This window comes from Somniosus microcephalus, chromosome 5 (genome assembly GCF_052327205.1).
Source record: "Somniosus microcephalus isolate GS21.2 chromosome 5, FLI_Smic_1.0, whole genome shotgun sequence".
In the NCBI taxonomy this organism is placed as follows: domain Eukaryota; kingdom Metazoa; phylum Chordata; class Chondrichthyes; order Squaliformes; family Somniosidae; genus Somniosus; species Somniosus microcephalus.
Window position 1 is genome coordinate 40,532,289 of NC_140991.1, and position 23,515 is coordinate 40,555,803.

Genomic DNA, 23,515 nt, shown 5'->3' on the forward strand with positions numbered 1-23,515 from the left:
TGACAATATCAAAAAGGATACAGAAAATGTGCAGCCCTCAGGAATGGACAATGCTGAACATAAAGTTAATGCAGTAAAAGAGCACAAATGGATGATCCCACTGCAGGTAAATGGAGCATTAGTTACATTGAAACTAGACACTGGGGCAAAAGCAAACTTAATCAGTATGAGTGACATTAAAAATATGAAAGAAAAGCCCAAAATACAGAAAACGTCAGTACTACTGAAGGACTATAATGGACAGAAAATAGATAGCTTAGGTGTATGCAGACTTAAAGTGACAGTCAAAGACAAAGTGCATTATCTCATGTTTTCTGCTGTGGCTGAAGGACTTGATTCACTACTAGGTGACAAAGCTTGTGAGGACTTAGAACTGGTCAAGAGAGTCTACCGTATAAACTGTGCCATAAGCAGACCAGATGACTCGGTGGATTCTGTAGTGAATAATTTCCAGGATGTGTTCAAAGGATTTGGAGTTCTACCATTCATTTACAAGATCCAGCTAAAGGAGGATGCTCAGCCAGTGGTACATGCTCCATGGAGAGTTCCTGTACCCCTGCGTGACCGGCTCAAGAAAGAACTGGACAGAATGACCACACTAGGAGTCATCAGGAAAGTCGAAGAACCAACAGACTAGGTTAACTCCATGGTATGTGTAAAGAAAAAGAACAATGATCTAAGAATATGCATGGATCCAAAGGACTTAAATGCAAACATAAAACGTGAACACTACCAGATTCCCAAGCGAGAAGAAATCACCAGTGAAATGTTAGGTGCCAGATACTTCACAAAGCTTGATGCCTCACAAGGATTTTAGCAACTAAAACTGGATGAAGAAAGCACCAAATACTGTACCTTCAACACACCATTTGGCAGGTATTGTTTCCTCAGAATGCCTTTCGGGATAATATCTGCATCTGAAATCTTTCATAGAGCGATGGAACACATAATTGAAGGTCTGGAAGGAGTTCGGGTCTATGTTGATGACATCATCATCTGGGGCTCCACACTGAAAGAACACAATGAGAGACTGACTAAAGTGCTACAGAGCATACGCCGGAATGGACTGAAGCTCAACAAAGCCAAGTCCAGGAAGTCACTTTCCTAGGAGATAATCTATCTGGTAAAGGAATAGAGCCAGATATGGAAAAAGTAAACGCCATACTCAACATGCCCCGACCCACTGACAAAAACGGAGTGCTACGCATCATGGGGATGATAAACTTCATTGGAAAGTTCATTCCTAACTTGTCAGCCAAGACAGCCTGTCTGCAAGACCTGCTACATAAAACAAATGAGTTCGCATGGACAGAAAGACATGAACAAGAGTGGATGAACCTCAAAACAGTGCTGACAACCACACCTGTACTCACCTTCTTTGACCCAACAAAGAGAATCAAAGTGTCAACGGATGCATCAAAAGATGGCCTAGGCGCGGTCTTGCTACAAGCAGAGGGTGAAGATTGGAAGCCTGTTGCCTATGCCTCCAGGTCTATGACTGATTCTGAGTGTCGATACGCCCAGATTGAAAAGGAATGTCTAGGCTTGGTAGTTGGACTAGAAAAGTTCCATGGCTACATATATGGACTTCCCACCTTCACAGTTGAGACGGACCACAGCCCACTGGTTGCCATCATAAAAAAGAACCTGAATGAGATGTCTCCAAGGATTCAATGACTCATGATGAAGCTGCAAAGATATGACTTTGAACCGATCTACACACCAGGCAAATACATAGTGTTAGCAGATGCACTATCCCGAGCACCCACAATGAGTCATGTGAGCTCTACTGAAGAAGACGTGGATGTTCATGTGAGTATGGTCACTGCTGCGCTGCCCGTGTCAGACACAAAATCAAAGCAAATTGCAGAAGAAACAGTAAAAGATACAGTGTTACAAACAGTAATAGAGAACATTCATCATGGTTGGCCAAAAGGTTCCTGTCCAAAATACTTTCACATCAGGTCGGAGTTGAGTGTCGCAAGTGGACTATTACTAAAACAGAACAGAATAGTCATTCCACAGGCTCTACGTCAAGACATGCTCAAAAGGATTCATGAGGGACACCTCGGAATTGAAAAATGCAAAAGGAGAGCAAGGGACACTGTTTATTGGCCTGGCATAAATAAGGACATTGAGAACATGATAGGCGAATGTGAGACTTGTCACTCACCACCAGAACAATCTCATGAAAACACATCAGACTTACCTGTGCTGAGAAGATCCACATGTGAAGTAAAAAAGCCTGATAGACTTAATCTTTGAGTATAAAGTAAAGCTTTGAAAATGTGTTAACTGTTGTGAAAATGTTTATGTTTATAGAGCACTAACAAAAGTGTTACTGATATCATCTTTATCGTGTTTCTTGAAAGTTGATTGATATTGATTTTGTTTAACCTCAAAGAAAGGGGATATAATGATCAGTAACCTGTCATTCTAGAATGGTACACTAGGTGGAGCAGTATGTTGCTGTATGTTTAAATAGCAGGCTACCCACGATGCACTAGGCTACCCACAAGGCAGTAGTCAAGATGGATTCCTGTACAAGTCCACATGGCATGAAGAAAGTGACTACCTTTCATTAAAATACCAGCCTGTGCCCAAAGGCATCTTAATGGCTGCTGTGGAAGCAGTAGTGCCCGGTTATTATGGGAGTCTGGCCCCTGATCTGCACTGCATAATATTACAGGAAATCTGTGTGCAGAGCCATCTGACATTCATTTACATTGCAGTGCCCGCTTCGAGCGCAGTTAGCTGCAAACATCAGAAGAGCCATATGAGAAAATTGGAGACAATGTTATTCAGGCACAGAATGAGGGTGGAGGATTGGCACTCATTTTTCAGGCACTAAACGCAGGACAATCACTTTTTTAAAAACTAATTCTTGGGGTGTTGACGTCTCTAGCAAGGCCGGCATTGGTTGCCCATTCCTTTTTGTCCTTGAGAAGGTGGTGTTGGTCTTCTTCTTGAACGGTTGCAGTTCATGTGGTGAAGGAGCTCCCACAACATTGTTAGGTAGGGGGTTTTCAACCAGCGATGATGAAAGGGAGGGGAACTTGGAGGTGATGGCGTTTTCATGCACCTGCTGCTTTTGTCCTTCTAGGTGGTGGAGGTCGCGGGCCTGGGAGGTACAGTCAAAGAAGCCTTGGCGAGTTGACATCAAGGATATTGATGGCGGGAGACTCGGCAATGGTAATGCCATTGAATGTCAAGAGGGTTAATTAGATTTCCTCTTGTTGGAGGTGGTCATTGCTTAATACTGGTGTGATGCAAATGTTATTTGCCAAGCCTGAATGTTGTCCAGGTCTTGGTGCATATGGGCATGAGCTGCTTCATTATCTGATGATTTGCAAATTCATCTCAACACTGTGTAATCATCTGTGGACAGCCCCACTTCTAACCTTATAATAAAGAGGTCATTGATGAAGCAGTTAATGATAGTTGGGCCTAGGGCGATATCCTGATAAACTCCTGCAGCATTGTCCTGGGGCTGAGTTGATTGGCTTCCAATAACCACAACCATCTTCCTTTGTGCTAGATATGACTCCAGACCCTGGAGACCTTTCCCCTTGATCCCCACGGACGTCAGTTTTCCTAGGTGTCCTCGGTTGAATGCTGCCTTGATGTCGAGAGCAGTCACTCTCACCTCCGGAGTTCAGCTCTTGTGCCCATGTTTGGACCAAGTCTTGAATGAGGTCCGGAGTCGAGTGACCCTGGTGGAACCCAAACTTTGCATCAGTGAGCAGGTTATTGGTGAGTAAGTGCCGCTTGATAGCACTGTTAATCATTCCTTCTCTCACATCACTGATGATTGGGAGTAGGCCAACAGGGCAGTAATTTTCCAGGTTTGGGTTTGCCCTGCTTTTCATGGACAGGACATACCTGTAAAATTTTCCACATTGTTAGGTATATTCCAGTGTTGTAGCTGCACTGGACCACGTTTACCACTACAGCCGGGATGTTGCCAGGGCCCAAAGCCTTTGCTGTATCCTGTAATATATATACCTTTAAGTGCGGAACTATCTTTTACAGCTCATGTATACTGCAGTACCGGCAGTGACCACACCTGTATATAGCCCTGAGTAGTAATCTGTACAGATCAGTTCCACTGTGAGCCACGTTGAGTAAACACCTGTTGTACCGTTCTCCACAGTCTGTGTCTTATTATACACGGACACTACATTGGCGATGAGGCAAGTTCGAACCTACCTGCAACTTTGCATCACCTCCCGGGGATTCGTTCCTGGAGATCAGTGGATTGGAGGTCAAGATCCAGAGACTCGTGCGTCGACCACGGGCAACCGCCCAGTCATCCAGCAGAGACTCGAGAATTGCGGGGGAGGCTGTCGAGAGCCAGGCTTGGCTTTCCAGTCGAGGTGGTCCAGCGAAACGGGCTGGCAACAGGTAGTGCGCAGACCCTTCCCGGACAGCGGCGGACTAGAGCCCGACCGAGCGGCACAGCAAAGGGCCGAGCAGCATCGACGGGGGAGAGAGAGGGAGGGCAGAGCACACAGGGCGCAGCCGGTGTTCAGGGGTCGAGCAGCGTCGGAGAGAGGGAGAGAGAGATGCGCAGAAACACGCGAGGCGCCGCCATTGCCATGAGGACCGCCGAGAGCGGCGTTGGCAGCAGCGCAGGAGAAGCGTGCGAATCCTACAGGGCGCCGCCATTGCCACGAGAACCGCCGGGAGCGGCGTTGGCAGCAGCGGGGGAGGAAGGAAAGTGCGGGAGACGCCATTTTAAGCCATTGGGAGACGCCATTTTAAACCACACCCAAAATGCCGAAGAGTGGCAGTATCACCGCATTTGACAATGAAGTAGAAGATTGGACTACATATGTCGAACGAATAGAGGTGTACTGCAAGGCAAATGAGGTGTCAGATGACAAGAAAGCGTCGGTATTGTTAAATTTAATGGGTGCAAAGACGTATGGTTTATTACAAAATCTAGTAACCCCAACGAAGCCAATGGAAAAGAGTTTTGAAGACATAGTAACGATACTAAAGGAACATTTAAACCCCACACCGCTGCTGATAGCAGAAAGATTCAAGTTTCACAAATGGAACCAGCATAAGGATGAAAGCAATGCTGATTATTTAACAGAACTACGCAAACTATCGAAACACTGCCAGTTTGGAGCGGGACTGGCAGATACCTTAAGGGACAAGTTTGTGTGTGGGCTTCAAAGTGAAGGAACCCAGAAACGGCTTTTATCTGAAAAGGACCTTACGCTGGAAAAGGCTTTCAGCATTGCGGTATCATATGAAGGAGCAGCACGGGGCGCTGCAGAGATACAACAGAGACCACAAGAATATGGCACAAACGAAATGTCATATGGAACAGAGAAGTGCTATCGCGGCGGCAGAACAACACATGACCAGAATGATTGCTGGTTCAAAGACAAAGTGTGCAGACAGTGTGGAAAAGTAGGACACATAGCACGAGTCTGCAGGTCGGGAAAGAAAACCAGCAATAAGAAACCTACCAAAGAAAAGTACAAGAAGGTACATAAGATGACGGAGAATAGTTCAGACGAACAAAAGAGTGATAACGACTCCAAAAGCAGGGAACTGAGTTGTCTGAAACTACATAATGTGATCACAACGGAGGATCACCGAACCATTTGGGTCACTCTCAAGATAGCAGGAGTCCAGGTAAAGATGGAATTGGGCACAGGATCAGCCCTAACAGTCATAAACCGACGGGACTACGAGCGGCTATTCTCACACATACCCTTGAGAGACACAAACATTATTTTGAAGACGTACACGGGGCAAAAAGTCTACCCCAAAGGAAAAATAAGGGTGACCGTTCTATATAACGGTAAGGAAACACCAAAACTAGACCTGTATGTATTACAAGATGGAGGACCACCATTACTGGGACGTGAATGGATCCGGAAAATACAACTGGATTGGCATTCCATACAGGCACTGACTGTGGCTGACAAAAAGGATGACGACGTCACACCTGGGCGACTGTCAAAGATCCTAACTGACGCGAAAGAAGTGTTCCAGCAAGGACTCGGAACACTAAAAGGCATGACAGTGACGATTAAAATTGAAGAAAACGCAAGCCCAAAATTTTTTACGGCCAGACCAATACCTTATGCGATCTGCCCAGCCGTCGAAGCAGAGCTGGAGAGTCTGGAACGTTCAGGTGTCCTGTCCAAGGTAGACTGGAGCGAGTGGGCTACACCCATCGTCCCTGTGATGAAAAAGTCGTTGAGCAGCACGCCTGGGGAACCAAGGAAGGTTCGCATCTGTGGGGACTTTAAGGTAACAGTGAACCCGGTCCTTCACACCGTACAATATCCACTTCCGCGGATTGAAGATATTTTTGCCTCGCTATCTGGAGGGAAACGCTTCACTAAGATTGATCTGGCCCAGGCGTATCTGCAAATGGAGGTAGAAGAAGCATCAAAAAAATACCTCACAATCAACACCCATAAAGGTCTCTACCAATACAACCAGCTGGTATTCGGGGTAGCATCAGCTCCGGCTATTTGGCAGAGGGCAATGGAACAAGTCCTGCAAGGGATCCCAAGGACCCAGTGTTATTTGGACGACATCCTGGTCACAGGCGAAAATGACAGTGATCACCTTGCCAACCTGGAGCAGGTGCTCACTAGATTGCAGGAATATGGGCTCCGAGCTAACCGCCCCAAATGCGAGTTTTTTAGAAAACAGATCTCGTATTGTGGCCACGTTATCGATAAAGAGGGGTTACATAAGTCCCCAGAGAAGATTAAGGCAGTAGTCAAGGCTCCAGCACCGGAAAATGTGTCACAACTGAGGTCGTTCCTCGGGCTGGTAAACTACTACCATAAGTTCTTGCCAAATTTGTCCACAATACTACACCCACTGAACACCCTACTGCAAACTGGGGTGCCATGGAAGTGGAGTGACGAATGTAGACGAGCTTTCCAGAAGAGCAAAACACTAATCACATCGAAAGAGGTATTGGCCCATTACAACCCAGCATTACCAATTCGGTTGGCATGTGATGCGTCACCCTACGGCATTGGAGCGGTGCTGTCGCACAAATTCTCGGACGGCTCAGAGAGGCCAATAGCCTTTGCGTCACAATCACTAACCTCAGCCGAGTGTAACTACGCCCAGATTGACAGGGAGGCCCTCAGCCTAGTGTGGGGAGTGAAAAAGTTCAATCACTATCTGCACGGGCAGAAATTCACCTTGCTGACGGATCACCAGCCTCTTGTCTCCATTTTTAATCCGAAGAAGGGCGTTCCGGTGATGACTGCGCAACGACTACAAAGATGGTCACTTTTTCTAGGGGCGCACCACTATGAGATTGAATATAAGGGCACGAAACAGCATGGAAATGCTGATGGGCTATCACGCCTGCCACTGCCTACTGCGGAGGAAGCACCAGCAGTGGATCCTGTCGAAATATTCCATTCGACTATAGTTGAATACCTACCGGTAACTAACGCTTGTATCGAAAAGGAAACCCGAAATGACCCGACACTGTCTCGGGTATATGATTTGACGGTGAAGGGATGGCCAGCACATGGCGACTCACTGTTGCCAGCATTCTCGACAAGGAGAGAACAGCTGTCAGTGTGCCGGGGGACCTTGATGTGTGGATCCCGAGTGGTAATTCCACCCAAGTTAAGGGATAGAGTGCTCAATGAGCTTCATGAGGGTCATCTGGGAGGGGTAAAAATGAAAAGCCTAGCCAGGGCTTATGTGTGGTGGCCGGGAATCGATAAACAAATCGAGGACCTGAGCAAGAGTTGCTCAGGATGCCAGAAAGTCCAAAATGCATCACCTCTACACCCATGGGAGTGGCCCTCATCTCCATGGCAACGGGTGCATATTGATTTTGCTGGTCCATTCATGGACTCAATGTTTTTAATAGCCGTGGATGCGCACTCGAAATGGCCTGAGGTCATCAAAATGTCCTCCACCACCACGGAGAAAACTATTGCAGTCCTACGGACCATTTTTGCCAGGAATGGCTTGCCAGAACAGATTTGCTCAGACAACGGACCACAGTTTGTGTCCGAAGAGTTCCGGAGGTTCGTGAAAAAGAATGGGCTAAGGCATTACACATCCGCCCCGTATCATCCAGCCACAAATGGATTGGCTGAGAGGTTCATACAAACCTTTAAGAAGGCAATAAAGGCTATGTACAATGACAACATTCCGCTGCAGCACAAGGTGGACAATTTCCTGTTCGCCTACCGGAATGCGACACATGCAGTCACCAACCAGGCCCCAGCCATGATGTTCTTTAACCGAAGGTTAAGATCTCGCCTGGATTTGCTCAGACCAAACGTACGAAGAGATGTTGAGAGTAAGCAATTCCAGCACATCCATGAGAAGCCAACAAGGAGCTTCAATGTAGGGCAACCAGTCTTGGCCCGCGACTACCGAACAGAAAAATGGCAGCCAGGAACGATATGCACACGGCAGGGCCCACTAATGTACACAGTGGACGTTGGGGAGAGCATCGTGAGACGCCATGCTGACCAGATCCTAGAGTCACAGGAACAAGTCAACCCCATGCCTCGCCCATACGTACCTGGTGATGAACCCGACGTACAGGTCGCATCTACCCCAGAAACAGTAGCATCAGAAGCTGATGAACCAACCGGCGACAGGGGGCCAGAATCGCCTCCGCACCAAGAGCAAGAAACTCGGGAAAGGCGCTATCCAGAAAGGATCAGGAAGCCTCCCCAAAGACTGAATATATAAATAGACTATTTTCAGCTAATGTTGCATGTTAAAAGTGTTAATTGTAATTAGTTTGATATTTAATTGTTAAATGAGTGTTATGGTACTGTTAATCTAAAAGGGGAGGAATTGTAATGCATATACCTTTAAGTGGGGAACTATCTTTTACAGCTCATGTATACTGCAGTACCAGCAGTGACCACACCTGTATATAACCCTGAGTAGTAATCTGTACAGATCAGTTCCACTGTGAGCCACCTTGAGTAAACACCTGTTGTACCGTTCTCCTGCAGTCTGTGTCTTATTATACACAGACACTACATATCCAGCCATTTCTTTGAAATGAATTGAATTGGCTGAAGACTGGCATCTGTGATGGTGGGGGCCGCAGGAGGAGGCCAAGAAGGATCATTCACTTAGCACTTCTAGCTGAAGCCACTACTAGTTGTCGCTGTACTGGAACAGCTTCTAGGGGCTGGTTTAGTTCTAGAGCAGAAATGTAAATGCAATATTTCGAAGTACAGGAAACTTTCGATTAACCGGCCCCTAAATAACCGGAACGCTCTATCCACCGGCAAAATTCAGGAGTCGGTTCAGATAACTTTTATTACTTTTTTTACTCCATTTGTTGCTGAAGCTACAGAGACGCTTGCAACTTGTGCCGATTGTTTTGAAGCAGTTAGGGTTTGTTGCTTTATACGGAGCTCTGAGCTCCGTATCTCTTACTATAGCGTTCGGTCGTCCGGCATTGTTGATGAACCGGCACCACGTCGGTCCCATCCGTGCCGGATACCAGAAAGTTTCCTGTACATTTATCTCAATTGCTTAAAATTGACAAATTCACATTGTTTTAACCCTGAATTATAATTATGTTTCCCTTCTTTTAAGTCCTCCAATGCCATACTCTGCTTCCTGAAGTCCAGGGGCCACTTGCACCAAGGTCCCTGTCTATGCTGCCACTATGAGATAAAGGTAACTCTACACTTACTCTTCCTGTCAGTGGAGAAGTTCCTGACCTCTGCTACTGATGACTTAGCAGGACAGTAGGAAAATACTATACCATGTGTGGAAACAGGTGTAAATTTGTTCCTGGCACTGAATTTGTACATCAATGCATTACCCCATGAGGCAACCAAATTAAAGTTGAAGCATTTTGTCCATCTTAGCCCAATTTATAGTGTTTTTGAATTTAAGTAAAATGTGAAAGAGAGATAAAATGTTTCAATATAAATTTTAATTTTAAAAGACCTATTTGGTTGCTTCATTACACTCAATTCCGATAAAGAACAGCTGATCCAAGTGGGACCACACGGCAGTTTCTTCCTCCACACCTCTTTGTCTCTCTATTTATCTGTGGCTCAGGTCCCATGCTGCACTGCATTCGCCTGACGGCTCATGACCATCGAGTAACTGTTCTCCCCCCACCCCCCCAGTGACCAGCAACTTTTCTTCTTCATCTGCCTGAGTGAGTCACCACAGTCTAAATGCGCCAATCGAAAAATGTCAACAATCATCAACTACGGAGTATGTGCCGTAATTATTTTTTTTTGATGCACACAAGGGAATTCTACAGATCCCGGTCAATACTTTAGTATGAAATTGTTTCAGTTCCCCGTTCCTCTAATCTGCCTTGCAAATTGTGAATTGAATGCACAAGCTGGCAGAAGATAATAATCAGGTACATCCACAGATCAGACATCACCTTCCTCTCGGCAAGGATGTTCAGTGCAAAGCTGCATTCTTACTCAGCGCCACTCCCCTCAGTGCAAGGTTGTACTTTCACCTCCTCTCTGTTCTACATGCATTGCGTGATATTCTATCAGGGCAGCCGAAACAGATAAGCTACAGCAAGGAACCCAATTTTGCCTACCGCTCCTCCCCACTACCCTCCCGCCCCCCTTCACCTCCCCTCCCACCCCACACCACCACCTCCCCACCTTCTCTTTTTAGATTTTGCTCAGGTCACAGACTGCTGTGGAGAAACCTCATTACCAAACGACGTAATCCTCCTGTACAGCACTGGCCGAAGGCTCAGGATTCTGTGCATTTAAAATTTAGAGGGATATATTATAAAAGGAATTATTCACCTTGGCATATAAATTCAGGAGTTGTCGCCTTTCTTGTTGGCTTCCAGTAAGCACTAAACGTGGTCCCTGTGGCAAAAAAAAAAGCTGAACATTGTTCAAAGCCAATGTATGAAAGAGGAAAGACAGTTCCAGTTTGACAGTTGTCGGGGTGCAAGCGCCATTGTGACTGCCTTGATTTCCCCGAGTGCTCCGATGGTAATAAAATCTGAGAGCGAAAAATTATCGAGCACCGAAGGAACTGAACCCACAGCTTGGGATCACCCACCGATAGATTAAAATACATCTGTGGCACTACTAAGGGCAAACATTAACTTAGAATTCAATCTAATCTGTCCAAATATCACAACTGACTGAATAGTACGGGGAAAGGTCTGTGCTCCAAGTCTTCATGGAACCAGAAGGAACAAGTGATTCCAGGTGTATTTGACGCGCAAATGTATACCACGGTGGACATGTTTTTAAAAAATCATGAAATTCGGGTCGGAGGCTTCCCGCGGTTGCAAGCCTCCAACCTGCACTTCCATTGCGCGCCGGCCGTTGAGCTGTGGGCCCGCGTGGGATTCCGATCCTGGGCCTCCTCCAACTGCCGGCGCGCAGTGCTTGTGTATCCCAGGGGCGCAGTTAGTTCGAAGCGTCCCCTGGGATCACGTGGGCCATGGAGAGCCAATGGTAGCAGGGAATGCTTCATTCATAAATTTGACAGGAAGAGCTGTCAAACCTATAAATACTGCAAGCCCCAAAACATCACTAAAACTTCAAATAATTTTTTTTTTAAATCATCACATTTTCAAAATAACTATAAATTACATTAAGTAACTATTTTAAACAATAATTTCAATTGTTGAAAAAATTAATTACATTTTCTAACGGGGCTAAAAATAAACTTACCTTTCTTTAAAGTATTTAAAAATAATAAACCTGTGGAAAAAATGTTTTAATTTTAATTAATTCACCACTTACCTTGTTAAAAGCAGGCCTTGCGCCTGCTTTTTACATGTGTAACTTCGACTTACCCCCCCAGAGAAACCTGCAAAAAAAAATGTAAGTTCGATGCGCACGCGCTGCCTCTCCGGTGCACGCGTTCCACCTGTCAACCCCTTCTTTCAAGGGAACGGAAGTTCCGGTTTCCCGCGCAGTGCAGGCACGAAACCAGCACTTTCGTTGGGCCTACGCGTGAGTACCTAGCGCGTACTCACCTGTGGGGACCCGAATTTCTGGGCTATTATTTGTTCATGGAATGTGGGTGACGTTGGCGAGGCTGCATTTATTGCCCATCCCTAGTTGCTCTGGCAAAGTGCTAGTGAGCCTTCTCCTTGAACTGCGGTTCTTGTTCTGACGAGGCTCCCACGGTACTGTCTAGATAAGCACACACTAGGTTCCATCTTAAATTTGACATACACTTAGAATTTCAACGTACTGTAGGTATTCGTGTTGACCTCTGAGGACGAATGCCTACTAAATAATTAAGTTCGACTTCAGACGAACAATAAATAAGTTGTTTATTTACAGGAACAGATGAAATACATCAGGTAAGACAGCTGGATGCAGGAGCACCGCGATGTAGGTCTTTCCCCAGCGGGGACGCCACGAGGACATAGAAAAAATGATTGCGAATGTGGACCCTAGCAAGGATCCTCAAAGAATAACGCCATAGCCATCCCGAAAAACTAGCAATTCATTTAGAGCCATTGTCTGTTTCTTTACCTATCCTATTACCATCTTGTCTCACCTTGAATAACTCTTAATGTCTCTTCTTTCATCCCCTCCCCCCATTCTCCAGCCCCCAAACTGCCTTTTGTTTCATTTCCTGCCTTTTCTCTCAGTTCTGTAAAAGGTTTTCGACCCGAAACGTTGGGCTGGGTTTTCATTCAGAAGTCGGGAAGGAGGCGGGACTACAACTTTTGGGTTTTAGTCCCGCCTCCGTCAAGATGCGGCCAATCCACACGATTTTCCCTTGATTAACCTTGTTGAGCCCGCCCAGCGGGCTCAGCAGGCCAATTAAGGGCCGCCCAGCAACAGGTGACATCACAGACTGAAATTTCATCTGTCAAGGTGTGTTGACAGATGAAATATCAGTGTTTCACAGCTGTTTGAAGCTGTCAAACACTGACAATCTTACTTCTAACCTGAGTCCTTCTGCGCAGACTCAGAAATCTCTGTTCTGGGCATTATGGACATTTTACATGCAGATAGCACCCTCTGGTGGTGGTTATTGTGTTAGCAGTGTTTGTATGCAGCAGAGGTCATTTGACCTTTCTACCTCTCTTCCTGTTTGACCCAGGAAGTAGGATTCCAGGAAGAACCTAACTGAGTAATGGAGGATCTTCCATGTGGGATCCTCAATCCAATGTAATCTGATCTCATATGTTAGGCCAGGCGCAATATCTGTGAGTATCTTTGTTTGTTAGCATAATAGCAACTTTGTCAGTGTAGTATTTTGACAATACTATGTTTATAAGTAATAGTTGATATTTACAGAAGTACAGTCCAAATGTTAGTTAGTTATACAATTAGTCTATTCCACTGTTGTAAATATGTTTATATCTTATGTAATATCGAATGTATAGTACTCAGTTTATGTACAAAACATACTTTGTCTTTGTTTACAGTTTCACAAATTTGTTCAAGTAAAGCTTCAAAACAGCAAATGGCTTCACGAGGAATTATTTGAATAAGTGTTTAACTTGCTGGATAACTAGATAGGAGCACGTCTAGCGAGGCCAGTACAATCTCGCCGGCACTGAAAGCTGAAGGCTGTCACTTTTGACAGCTCGCGACCATTCTGCTGTCTGTACCAGCTGAATGATGGACTCCCGAAGCCTAGAGGAAGGAAGGCTGTAAAGGTAAGTACAGGTAATTTAAACTTCTTTACACACTTTAGACACACCAAACACACTTACCTTTGCACTCATGCAGCCATCACTCACCTGAACACCGACATCTCGACCCCTTCAAGTCCTTCAACCCAACGGCCCGCCTCCTCTAACCTGGCGTGGTTTGGAGCTGTCGGGAATCCCACATGACACCCTTCAAAATAGGGATTAGGCTAAAAACTGCCTGTTAACAGGCAGTTAATTGGCACTAATCCCTTCCCGCCTCGGGTCGGTGGGTCCCAGTGCGGGGCGGGTACTCGCCTCCTTTGAAACTTACGTGGAGGCGGGTTTTGGGCGGGATGGTGTCGGGACCCCCGAATTCGGGATTTTTGTCCCCCGCACGCCTAAAAGCCCGCCTCATGGCACACTGAAATTCGACCCCGTTGACTCTATTTCTCTCCCCACGGATGTTGCCTAGCCTGCTGAGTTTTTCCAGCATTTTCTGTTGTTATTTAGCAATTCTTTTTACTAGGAACTAGCAGAGGGAGTTGTGGCCAAACCGCCAACCAACCAAATCATGGAATATAATGCATTGATTGAATACTTGAGCAGAAATACAGCTCGTTTCCTTCATAATTTCATTCCTTCATAATTTCATGGTGGTTAATCTGTTACTCAGGTCAAAAGTGAGCCTAGTGCTGGTTATGGAACCAAGGACCTTTGAGTGCTCTGAGTGTCATTGATATTGAAACCCAATGGTTTGCAATGAAGAACTGACATCATTTAGAAAATCACAACTTGATTTCTAAGTACAAACCAAAACAGAGCTAAGGACATCTTTCTAATGGATCTTAGAGACTTGAACTGTATAAATGAAATAAACATGGACATTTTTAAAGAAGCATCTGGATGTATTTGAGAAGAATCAGTTAGGGCAAACAGAACCTAACATCCTGCTGTCATAAATTAATCAATAGATACCACCATCCCAGTGTCGGGAAATTAAGAGATAGCACCTTTGTGGTATATAAGTGTGATTAGGTAAGTTATAAGGCACTTTTATCTAAATAGATTGCAGCCTATGACAAAAATGCAATCTCATGCCATTGGCTGCACTTGGAAAGGTGAACAGCCAGACTTACCTTGTTCCAGAGGCTGTGGAGACCCACTTATGCTTGAGTGCTGTGAATCGTTACTGGATTCGGTGGCTCCACCCCTGGCCGGAGAATGTGGTTAGATGAAAAAGTACACAGGGGGAGAGCGGCACCACAAAGCCACAGGGATAGAATATTACCAGGAAGGCAGTACACTATATCATTTCCATACTTGAAAAGGCTAAAACATTCTTCTGACAACCCCAAGAAATCTGATTGTCCCATCCAAGGCAGCCACTGTCTACTGCATGTACCCTATCGCTGATGGCCCAAATAGTAAGACCCTCCAATTTCTGATGTTAAGATTGTCATTTTGGTTTTCCAAGTAAATTTTGATAAATTCCAACAGGCTAAAATTATTAGTGGAACACGCGAGAACACTTTAAACAAAACCCATACAGTTTCAGGTCAGACTGTAATGCTATGGGATAGATTTTCCACTTACTGCCTGGGCATGAAACTGGCGCTGTGTATCGGCTGCCTGTTATAGATACCGCCCGACTTTCACTCCCATTGAAATCAAAGGTAATGAGAATCGGGCAGTTTCTATAACGGGCGGTTGAGTATCTACCCCATAATATCAACTTCAACACATCGCATTGTGACCAGGTAGGCATCTTCTATACTATTCAGCTTATTGGAAATAATGCTCAACATTTTATGGATTGCACATTCTGAGTGCACACTGTACCAATCAGAAACCATGGCAGTCATGTGACAATCACATGAGGCCCAACTCATTACTGCCACCTCTCAAGGTTATCAAGGTCTACAGTTTTGGGCAGAAGAAAATAAAGGGAAAATTGAAGTCCTTATATAGAAGAAAAATATTAAAGGGTTCAGGGAAAGAGCGGGGAAATTGGATTCAGTCTGGTGAAGGAGCTAGTACTGGAACAGGAATAGGCATGGACCTCTTTTCTACAAAAACTGTTATGCCTCATTGAGAAAAGGTAAAGTGAAGCAGATGACACAGATTTGGCTGTACGGTGACGCCAAGATTATCACGGTGGCCATCTTTATCTCTAGCCTGAATTGGTTCAGCTGTAGGTTTGATGTAGCTGCTGTTTCTTTTACTGTGTGCAGTTCTTAAAACGTTTATACCGTTACACCGCCCTTACCTCCCTGTGCAGTGCTTCTATTTGAAACGACTCAGGGAAAAAAAAATCTTCAGTCTTTTACAATGTCCATTTGTCTCAGATTTCAAAAACCTTTTGTTAATTGTTCAGCATTTGCTGAGAATATCATGGGAAGTCCAACACCCATTGTTATCTTCTTCCATGCAACCCATCCCCAGCCCACTTGAACGGGCTTTATCCAGCAAAAACATTTAGTTCCCCGACCACTAGATTTCAGCTTCAGATAGGTGCTGCTCATTCAGACGGCACTGTCAGTAGTTACTAGTTAGGTAAATTCCGTCTCTCTTCGTGACCTTATTTTCTGCTAATACATCTTTGTGTCCTTTTTTATCTTCCTCTAAGCGTGATGCACAGAGAGAGTCCCTTTCTCTATTCCACACCATGTCCACGTCTCTTAATTTAAATCTATCTCCTCTACAAACAATGAAGTCACTGGTCGTCTTAATTGACTCTGTGATGTTACACTTCAATTTCCCATCGGTGCCACTGTCCTCTCAACTGTCTCTTTTATTAAATGTCAATTTCCTTGTGTGTGTGTGTGTGGGGGGGTGGTGGGGGGAGGAGGGGAGGGGGGTGGGTGGTAGGATTCTTTTTGTAATTTTTATATACAAAATAAAAGCAATATTCCTACCTGCTACGTTCACGACGTCAGCCGTTGACACGTTTTGACTATTGACATCAGCTTGGAAGGTCACAGCTGGTCCCACCATGCTGGAAGGTAATTAAAATTGATGACGGGCTTTAGAGTGGATTCCACAAATATGCAAAGGAAAGATTCATTTTTCTACGGAAATTAAATGGAGGAAACAAAACACAGCACCAATTCTAAACAACTGAACCAACACTTTTAGGTTGAGGATCATTTTAAATCCAAACTTGCGCTTACTTCATCAGGTGCAGGTAGACTCACATGTAAGTATTTCAGTCAGCTTTAATCTATTATTCAGCTAAACATTTACCCAACCCCTCGCCACCCACATTTGCTCCTCTTGTTCCCCCCACCCCCACCCGCGCCCCCCCCCCCCCCATCTCTCCTGAAGGCACTGTCTCAGGCTGGGGCACAGTTCCAGTCAGTCTGGTACCTAGCCCAAAAGGCCATTCTTCCTCTGTGAGTCTGGGACAGTGAGTGAAGGAGGGTTCATGGTCAAACCTGATCCAGTCTTCACTGGGCACCCAGACAGAAAGAAAAAGACAAGACTTGCATTTATATAGCGTCTTTCATGACCTCAGGACGTCCCAAAGCGCTGTACAGCCAATCAAGTACAGGAAACTCTAATTTAAACGGCACCTAAATATCCGGAATTCTCTATTAACCGGCAAAATTCATACACCGAAAACAACACCTCAATAACCGGAAATGTTGCCGAGTCCGAGTCTCCCGCGGTGGCCGAGTTAGTCAGTGGGGGTAGTTCTCCAAACTGCCACTACTCGGCTTCTTGGCACTGTCGGAAGTCCGAACACCTCAATAACAGGAGTCTGACTCTCCCGCGCTGCCGGGAGTACCCAATTACTGTATACTGCACATTTCTTGATTTTTTAATTTTTGTTTGTTAAAAATTGTCTCGGTAGATAACCCTCTTCGTCATCTGGAATTTTTAGTCAACCGGCACCATCCCGGTCCCGTCAGTACCGGATACCAAAGAGTTTCCTGTACTTTTGAAGTGTAGTCACTGTTGAAATGTAAGGAAATGCGGCAGCTAAATCGCACACAGCAAGCTCCCACAAACACCAAAGTGATAATGATCAGATAATCCAATTTTAGGTGTTGGTTGAGGGATAAATATTGGCCCAGGACACAGGGGATAACGCCCCTGCTCTTCTTCGAAATAGTGCCATTAGATTTTTTGTGTCCACCGGAGAGAGCAGGCGGGGCCTCGGTTTAGTGGCTCATCCAAAAGATAGCGCCGAACTCCTTCGGTACTGCACCGGAGTATAGGCCTAGATTTTGTGCTAAAGTCGCAGGAGTGGGACTTGAACACACAACCTTCTGAGTAAGAGGCGAGAGTGCTACCACTCATTCAGTGAAGGATGGTTCATGATCAAGCCTGGTCCTATCCTCACTGGGCCCCCTAGATACATGGTTTTCCCAGCAAATAATCACTGGATAGTGATCAGGAGTAGGAACCATGGCCGATTGTGCCTATTCCTAGCCCAGAGCACCAAGGCCCTATGACGCATCATTAAGAATATTTTCTCTTACACGTTGAAGGCCAAAGTTAACTTGTATACCTGGAATATTTTTATTGTCAACGATGGGAAGGTACAAGTTTATACAAAATAAACTTTAATCAAAAAGGCAATTAATTAATTTATTTAGAACATTAGTAAATTGCTTATGGTGTTGCCCATGGTCAGTTGATGAATATAATCTATATATATAAACGGATCGTTCTTTCTGTCTGTCTGTCTACCTGTCTGTCCTTCTGTCTGTCCTCGGGTGTGCGTCTGTCCGGCTATGCGCTCGAAAGTTACAGAGCGTACCTACGCGTGCGTTACGTCGAAAGAAAGCTCACTGTTCCAAAACGATGGTAAGCGTATTTACGTTTCGGCCAGACAAAAATTGCGCCCGCGGTATCCGAAAAACCTTCAAAATTCCGCTCATTAGCATCTCATTATCCGCTCATTAGCGACAGAGTGACCTCGAGGTCGACCAATCGTACGCCAGGTTCCTGGCGTGTGCAGCCGGGCCCTCCTACGGTCGAGTGACGGGACGATTGACCAATCCTACGCTTTGGTGACCTGACGGTCGACCAATCGGTGCGTGTGTGGGCGGGCCTTATCGTTCTGAACCGAGGTGAGTAGCCGCCATCTTGCTTCCATTCTTTTTCCTGCTTTCTGCGTCTTTCTTTTCAAATATACATTTCCAGCAAAATAAAATTGCTTTTATTAAATTGTTTTAAAAAAAACTTCATTCATTTGTAAATATTTTCTCTAACCTGAAGATTCTTTTTCCTACCTTTCCCCGTTTTTGTTAGGCCTCAAAGCCTGGGCCTTTCTTGCCCAGCCAGGCCCGAGCTAGGTAATTGTCCCACGGCTTCTGCTAAGCTCCTCACCAGCCCCCCCCACCCCCGGTGACACGTTACCCGGGGCAACGGCGTCAGCCACGAGGGTCAGGGTGCGCGCGCAGCAGGAGCAGCTGAGACGCGGCGTCTCTCTCTGTTCCCCGCTCGGCTCGGGCGGGGCTCTCGGGAGTGCGGATCTCGGGCGGGGCTTGGTGAGCAGGAAGGGTTACCCCGGCAACCGGGCCCGCCGGCCGTCTCTCACAGCCGCAATCGGCGGACTTGAAGCCAGCTCGGGAGGGCAGGGCTCCGGAGAGCGGGAGGGCGGGGCTCCGGAGAGCGGGAGGGCGGGGGGCCGGTGCTCGGGAGATCGGGCCTCCGGAGTTCGGTGCTTGGTTGGGGGGGGGGGGGGTGGGAGATTGGGGGGGGGGGGCGATCCTGGGGGGTTTGGGGGGGCGAGCCTCGGGAGATCGGGGGGGGGGGGGGCGAGCCTCAGGAGATCGGGGGGGGGGTGGTGGGGGGGCGAGCCTCGGGAGATCGGGGGGGGCGGGGCTCGGGAGATCGCGGGGGGGCGGGGCTCGGGAGATCGGGGGGGGGGCGGGGCTCGGGTGATGGGGGGGGGCGGAGATCAGGGGGCTCGGGGACTCTCCCCCTTCCCCTCCTCTCCCCTCCCCTCCTCCTTCCCCCCCACCCCCTTCCCCCCCCTCCCCTTCCCCCCCTTCCCTTTCCCCCCCTTCCCCTCCCCCCCACCCCTTTCCCCCCTCCACCCCTTCCCCTCCCCTTCCCCCCTCCCCCCCTTCCCCTCTCCTCTGCCCCCCTCCCCTTCCCCCCCCTCCTCTTCCCCCCAGTCGCTCTCTCTCTTCCCCCCAGTCGCTCTCTCTCTTCCCCCCAGTCGCTCTCTCTCTTCCCCCCAGTCGCTCCCTCTCTCTCTTCCAACAACAACATGCCCTCGAAAAAGCCTCGTCACCCGCCGGGCACTTCAGGTAGTCTCTATATATATAAAAGGATACTTCTGTCTGTCATTCCGTCTGTCTGTCTGTCTGTCTCGAAAGTTATAGAGCGTACCTACACGTGCGTTACGTCGAAAGAAAGCTGATGATTCCAGAACCGTCCTAAGCGTATTTACGTTTCGGCCGGACAAAAATTGCACCCGCGGTATCCAAAAAACCTTCAACATTCCGCTCATTAGCATCGAGCGACGTCGAGGTCGACCAATCGTACGGCGGGTTCCTGGCACGTTCGGCCGGGCCCTCCTATGGTCGAGTGACGGGACGATTGACCAATCCTACGCTTCGGTGACCTGACGGTCCACCAATCGGTGCCTGTGTGGGCGGGCCTTATCGTTCTGAACCGAGGTGAGTCGCCGCCATCTTGATTCCAAACTTTTCATTTCTTTTTCCCCGCTTTCTGCATCTTTAAAAAAAAAATGTTCCTTTTAAAACAGAAATTCTTTTAAAAAAAAGTTAATTACTTTCAGAAATTGTTTTAAAAAAAAGTTAATTACTTTCTAAATCTTTTATCTAATCTCACTAATTTTCCTACCTTTCCCCGTTTTTGCAGGTAGGCCTCTAAGCCTGGGCGTCTGTTGCCAGCCATGCTGGACCCTAGGCAATTGTTTTGTGGCAAGCTCCTCCCACCCCTCACCCCCCCCCCCCCTTCGGTCTCCCCCATCACGTGATGGTTGACCAATCCTATGGCGTGTGTGGGCGGGGCCTGATGCTTAATAAGACAGAATAAATAAAAGTTACTTTAGTCTTCGCAAGCACTGGAGTGACTGCAACAACTATTGCAACGTAAGTGAAGAGATAGAGAATAAATAATTCAGTTTTTATATCTTCTAACTTTATATCTTCTTTCCTTAAAAAACTTTCGATTTTCAAAAGGCGAAAGTTTTTTAAGGAAAGAAGATATAAAGTTAGAAGATATACAAAAGCCGAAAGTTTTTAAGGAAACATATAAAGTTAGAAGATTTCCGATTTTGTACCTTGCAGCTACTTTTTTTTAAAAGTAAAGAAATTTTGCAGTTTTTAATTAAGAATTTTTTTTTCCGTGCTTCCAACCGACATGTGAAAATGGCCGCCGGCTTCTTCACGCACCTTCAAGGCTGGCCGCACCCGCCCTGAAGGCTGGCAGACAGCTTTTTTTTCTTTCTGCCCCCGCCCCCTATCCCCTGTTCCCCCCCTCTCAAGGGTTAACCCGGCAACCGGCTCTGGAGATCGGGAGGGGAGGAGGGTTACCCTGGCAACTGGGCCCGGCCATCTTTGATCCTGGCAGCAGTTCAATGCAGCGACACCACAGCGCCATATTTGATCCTGGCGGCACAGCAATTTCCTCGTGACGCCATCTTTGATCATGGCGGAACTTCAATGTGGGCCCGAACAGCGCCATCTTTAGTCTGGGCTGCCCGGTTTCTTCCTCCTTCCCTCTCCTTCCCCCTCCCTCCCGCTCTCTCCCCCCCCTCCCTCTCTCTCCTCCCTCTCCCTCCCCCCCTCTCTCCCTGCCCCCCTCTTCCCTGCCCCCCCTCTCTCCCTCCCTCCCACCCCTTCCTCCCTCCCTCCTCTCCCCCTCCCCTCCCCCCTCCACTCCCCCCTCCCCTCCTCCACTCCCCCCCTCCCCTCTCCCTCCTCCCTCCCCTCTCCCTCCGCCCCCTCCCCTCTCCCTCCTCCCCCTCCATCCTCCCCTCCCCTCCCCCCTCCCCTCCCTCCCCCTCCCCCCCCGCTCCCTCCTCCCTCCCCCCCTCTCCCCCCACCCTCCCCCTCCCCTCTCCCTCCTCCCCTCCCCTCTCCCTCCCCTCCCTCCCCCCCCTCCCCTCTCCCTCCTCCCCCTCCCTCCCCTCTCCCCCTCCCCCCTCCCCCCCACCTTCTCCCCCCCCCTCTTCCCTCCAGTCGCTCTCTCTCTTCCCCCCAGTCGTGCTCTCTCTCTCTCTTCCAACAACAACATGCCCTCGAAAAAGCCTCAGCACCGCCGGGCACTCCAGCTAGTTGTTTTATATATAAGATGGTGACAGAGTTGGGAGAGACACCTCAAAGATTCGATCCACAGAGTGACGGAGCCTGCAACTACAGTGGACCTAGTAAAATTGAATGGGAGTAGACGATATGGCAATTTACAATGGTAAATGTTGACGGAAAAGCATGACCAAAAATCCTTACAAGGTTTGTGGACAGAAAGTTTATGCTGTACAGAATATATTTTAGTAATATATAGATTAGAGGATCCTACTATATTGTTCAGGGTAAGTTGGATGCTATGGTGTTTTATAACAACATTGACTTACATTTATATAGTGCCTTTACTGTAGTAAAACATCCCAAGGCGCTTCACAGGAGTGATTATCAAACAACATTTGACACTGAACCTAAGGAGATATTAGAACAAGTGACCAAAAGCTAGGTCAAAGAGGTAGGTTTTAAGAAGCATCTTAAAGGAGAGAGAGGTAGAGAAGCAGAGAGGTTTGGGGAGGTAATTCCAGAGCTTAGGGCCTCGACAGCTGAAGGCACGGCCACCAATGGTGGAGCGAAGAAAATCGGGGATGTGCAAGAGGTCAGAATTGAAGGAGTGCAGAGGTCTCAGAGGGTTGCAGAGCTGGAGGAGATTAGAGATAGGGAAGGGCGAGGTCATGGAGGGATTTGAAAACAAGGATGAGAATTTTAAAATCGAGGCATTGCAGCACTAGGAGCCACTGTAGGTCAGCGAACACAGGGATCTTGGGCGAACGGGACTTGGTGCAAGTTAGGAAAGGGGCAGCAGAGTTAAGTTTATGGAGGGTGGAAGATGGGAGGTCGGCCAGGAGAGCATTGGACTAATCAAGTCTAGAAGTAACAAAGGCATGGATGAGGGTTTCAGCAGCAGATGAGCTGAGGCAGGGGCGGAGATGGGCGATGTTACAGAGGTGAGAATAGGCGGTGTAAGTGATGGAGCAGCTATCTGGTCGGAAGCTCATCTCAGGGTCAGATAGGATGCCAAACAGCGCATGGTGTCTTCACCCACTCGGTCATCAAGGAAGCGTGTGTCCCCACCTGTGTCCTGAATCTGATTCCACCACCCTTATGCCAGCTCACTTAAAGAGCTACCAATTAGCCCCACTCCCCTGCTCTTTCCCCATAGCCCTGCAAATTTTTCCTTCATAAATAGAGATACAATTCCCTTTTGAAAGTTACTATTGAAGCTGCTTCCACCACCCTTTCAGGCAGTGTATTCCAGATCATAACAACTCACTGAGTAAAAATATTTCTCCTCATCTCCCCCCTGGCGTTTTTTGCGAATGACCTTAAATCTGTGTCCTCTGGTTACCGACTCTCCTGCCAGTGGAAACAGTTTCTCCCGATCTACTCTGTCAAAACCCCTCATCATTTTGATCGCCCCTTCACCTTCGTTGCTCTAAGGAGAACAATCCCTGCTTCATGTGAGATCATGTGGAAAAATGTGCCTGTCACTTGGAGGATCTCGCAATGCAGGGACTAATACTACCTCAAGTTAAACGATATTTAGACAAAGGGAATACACGGCAGGTCTGTCTGACGAAGGGTCTCAATCTGAAACAAATGTGTCTTTCCTCTCCTCAGATGCTGATGATCTTGCTGTCTATTGCCAGCATTTCCTGAACAATGTTTAAATGCCCACACG

The 23,515-nt window shown here is 47.2% G+C and overlaps 1 protein-coding gene across 2 annotated transcripts in view; it reads right to left on the reverse strand.

Moving 5' to 3' along the window:
* The window catches only part of ptprn2 (protein tyrosine phosphatase receptor type N2), a 1,093,281-nt gene that overhangs the window by 514,842 nt on the left and 554,924 nt on the right, over nt 1-23,515 (reverse strand). For both annotated transcript variants that reach the window (XM_085987555.1, XM_085987557.1), the window contains exon 11: nt 16,522-16,601. In XM_085987555.1, coding sequence (XP_085843681.1) covers nt 16,522-16,601 — 80 coding nt within the window. The remainder of the gene's footprint in view (nt 1-16,521; nt 16,602-23,515) is intronic.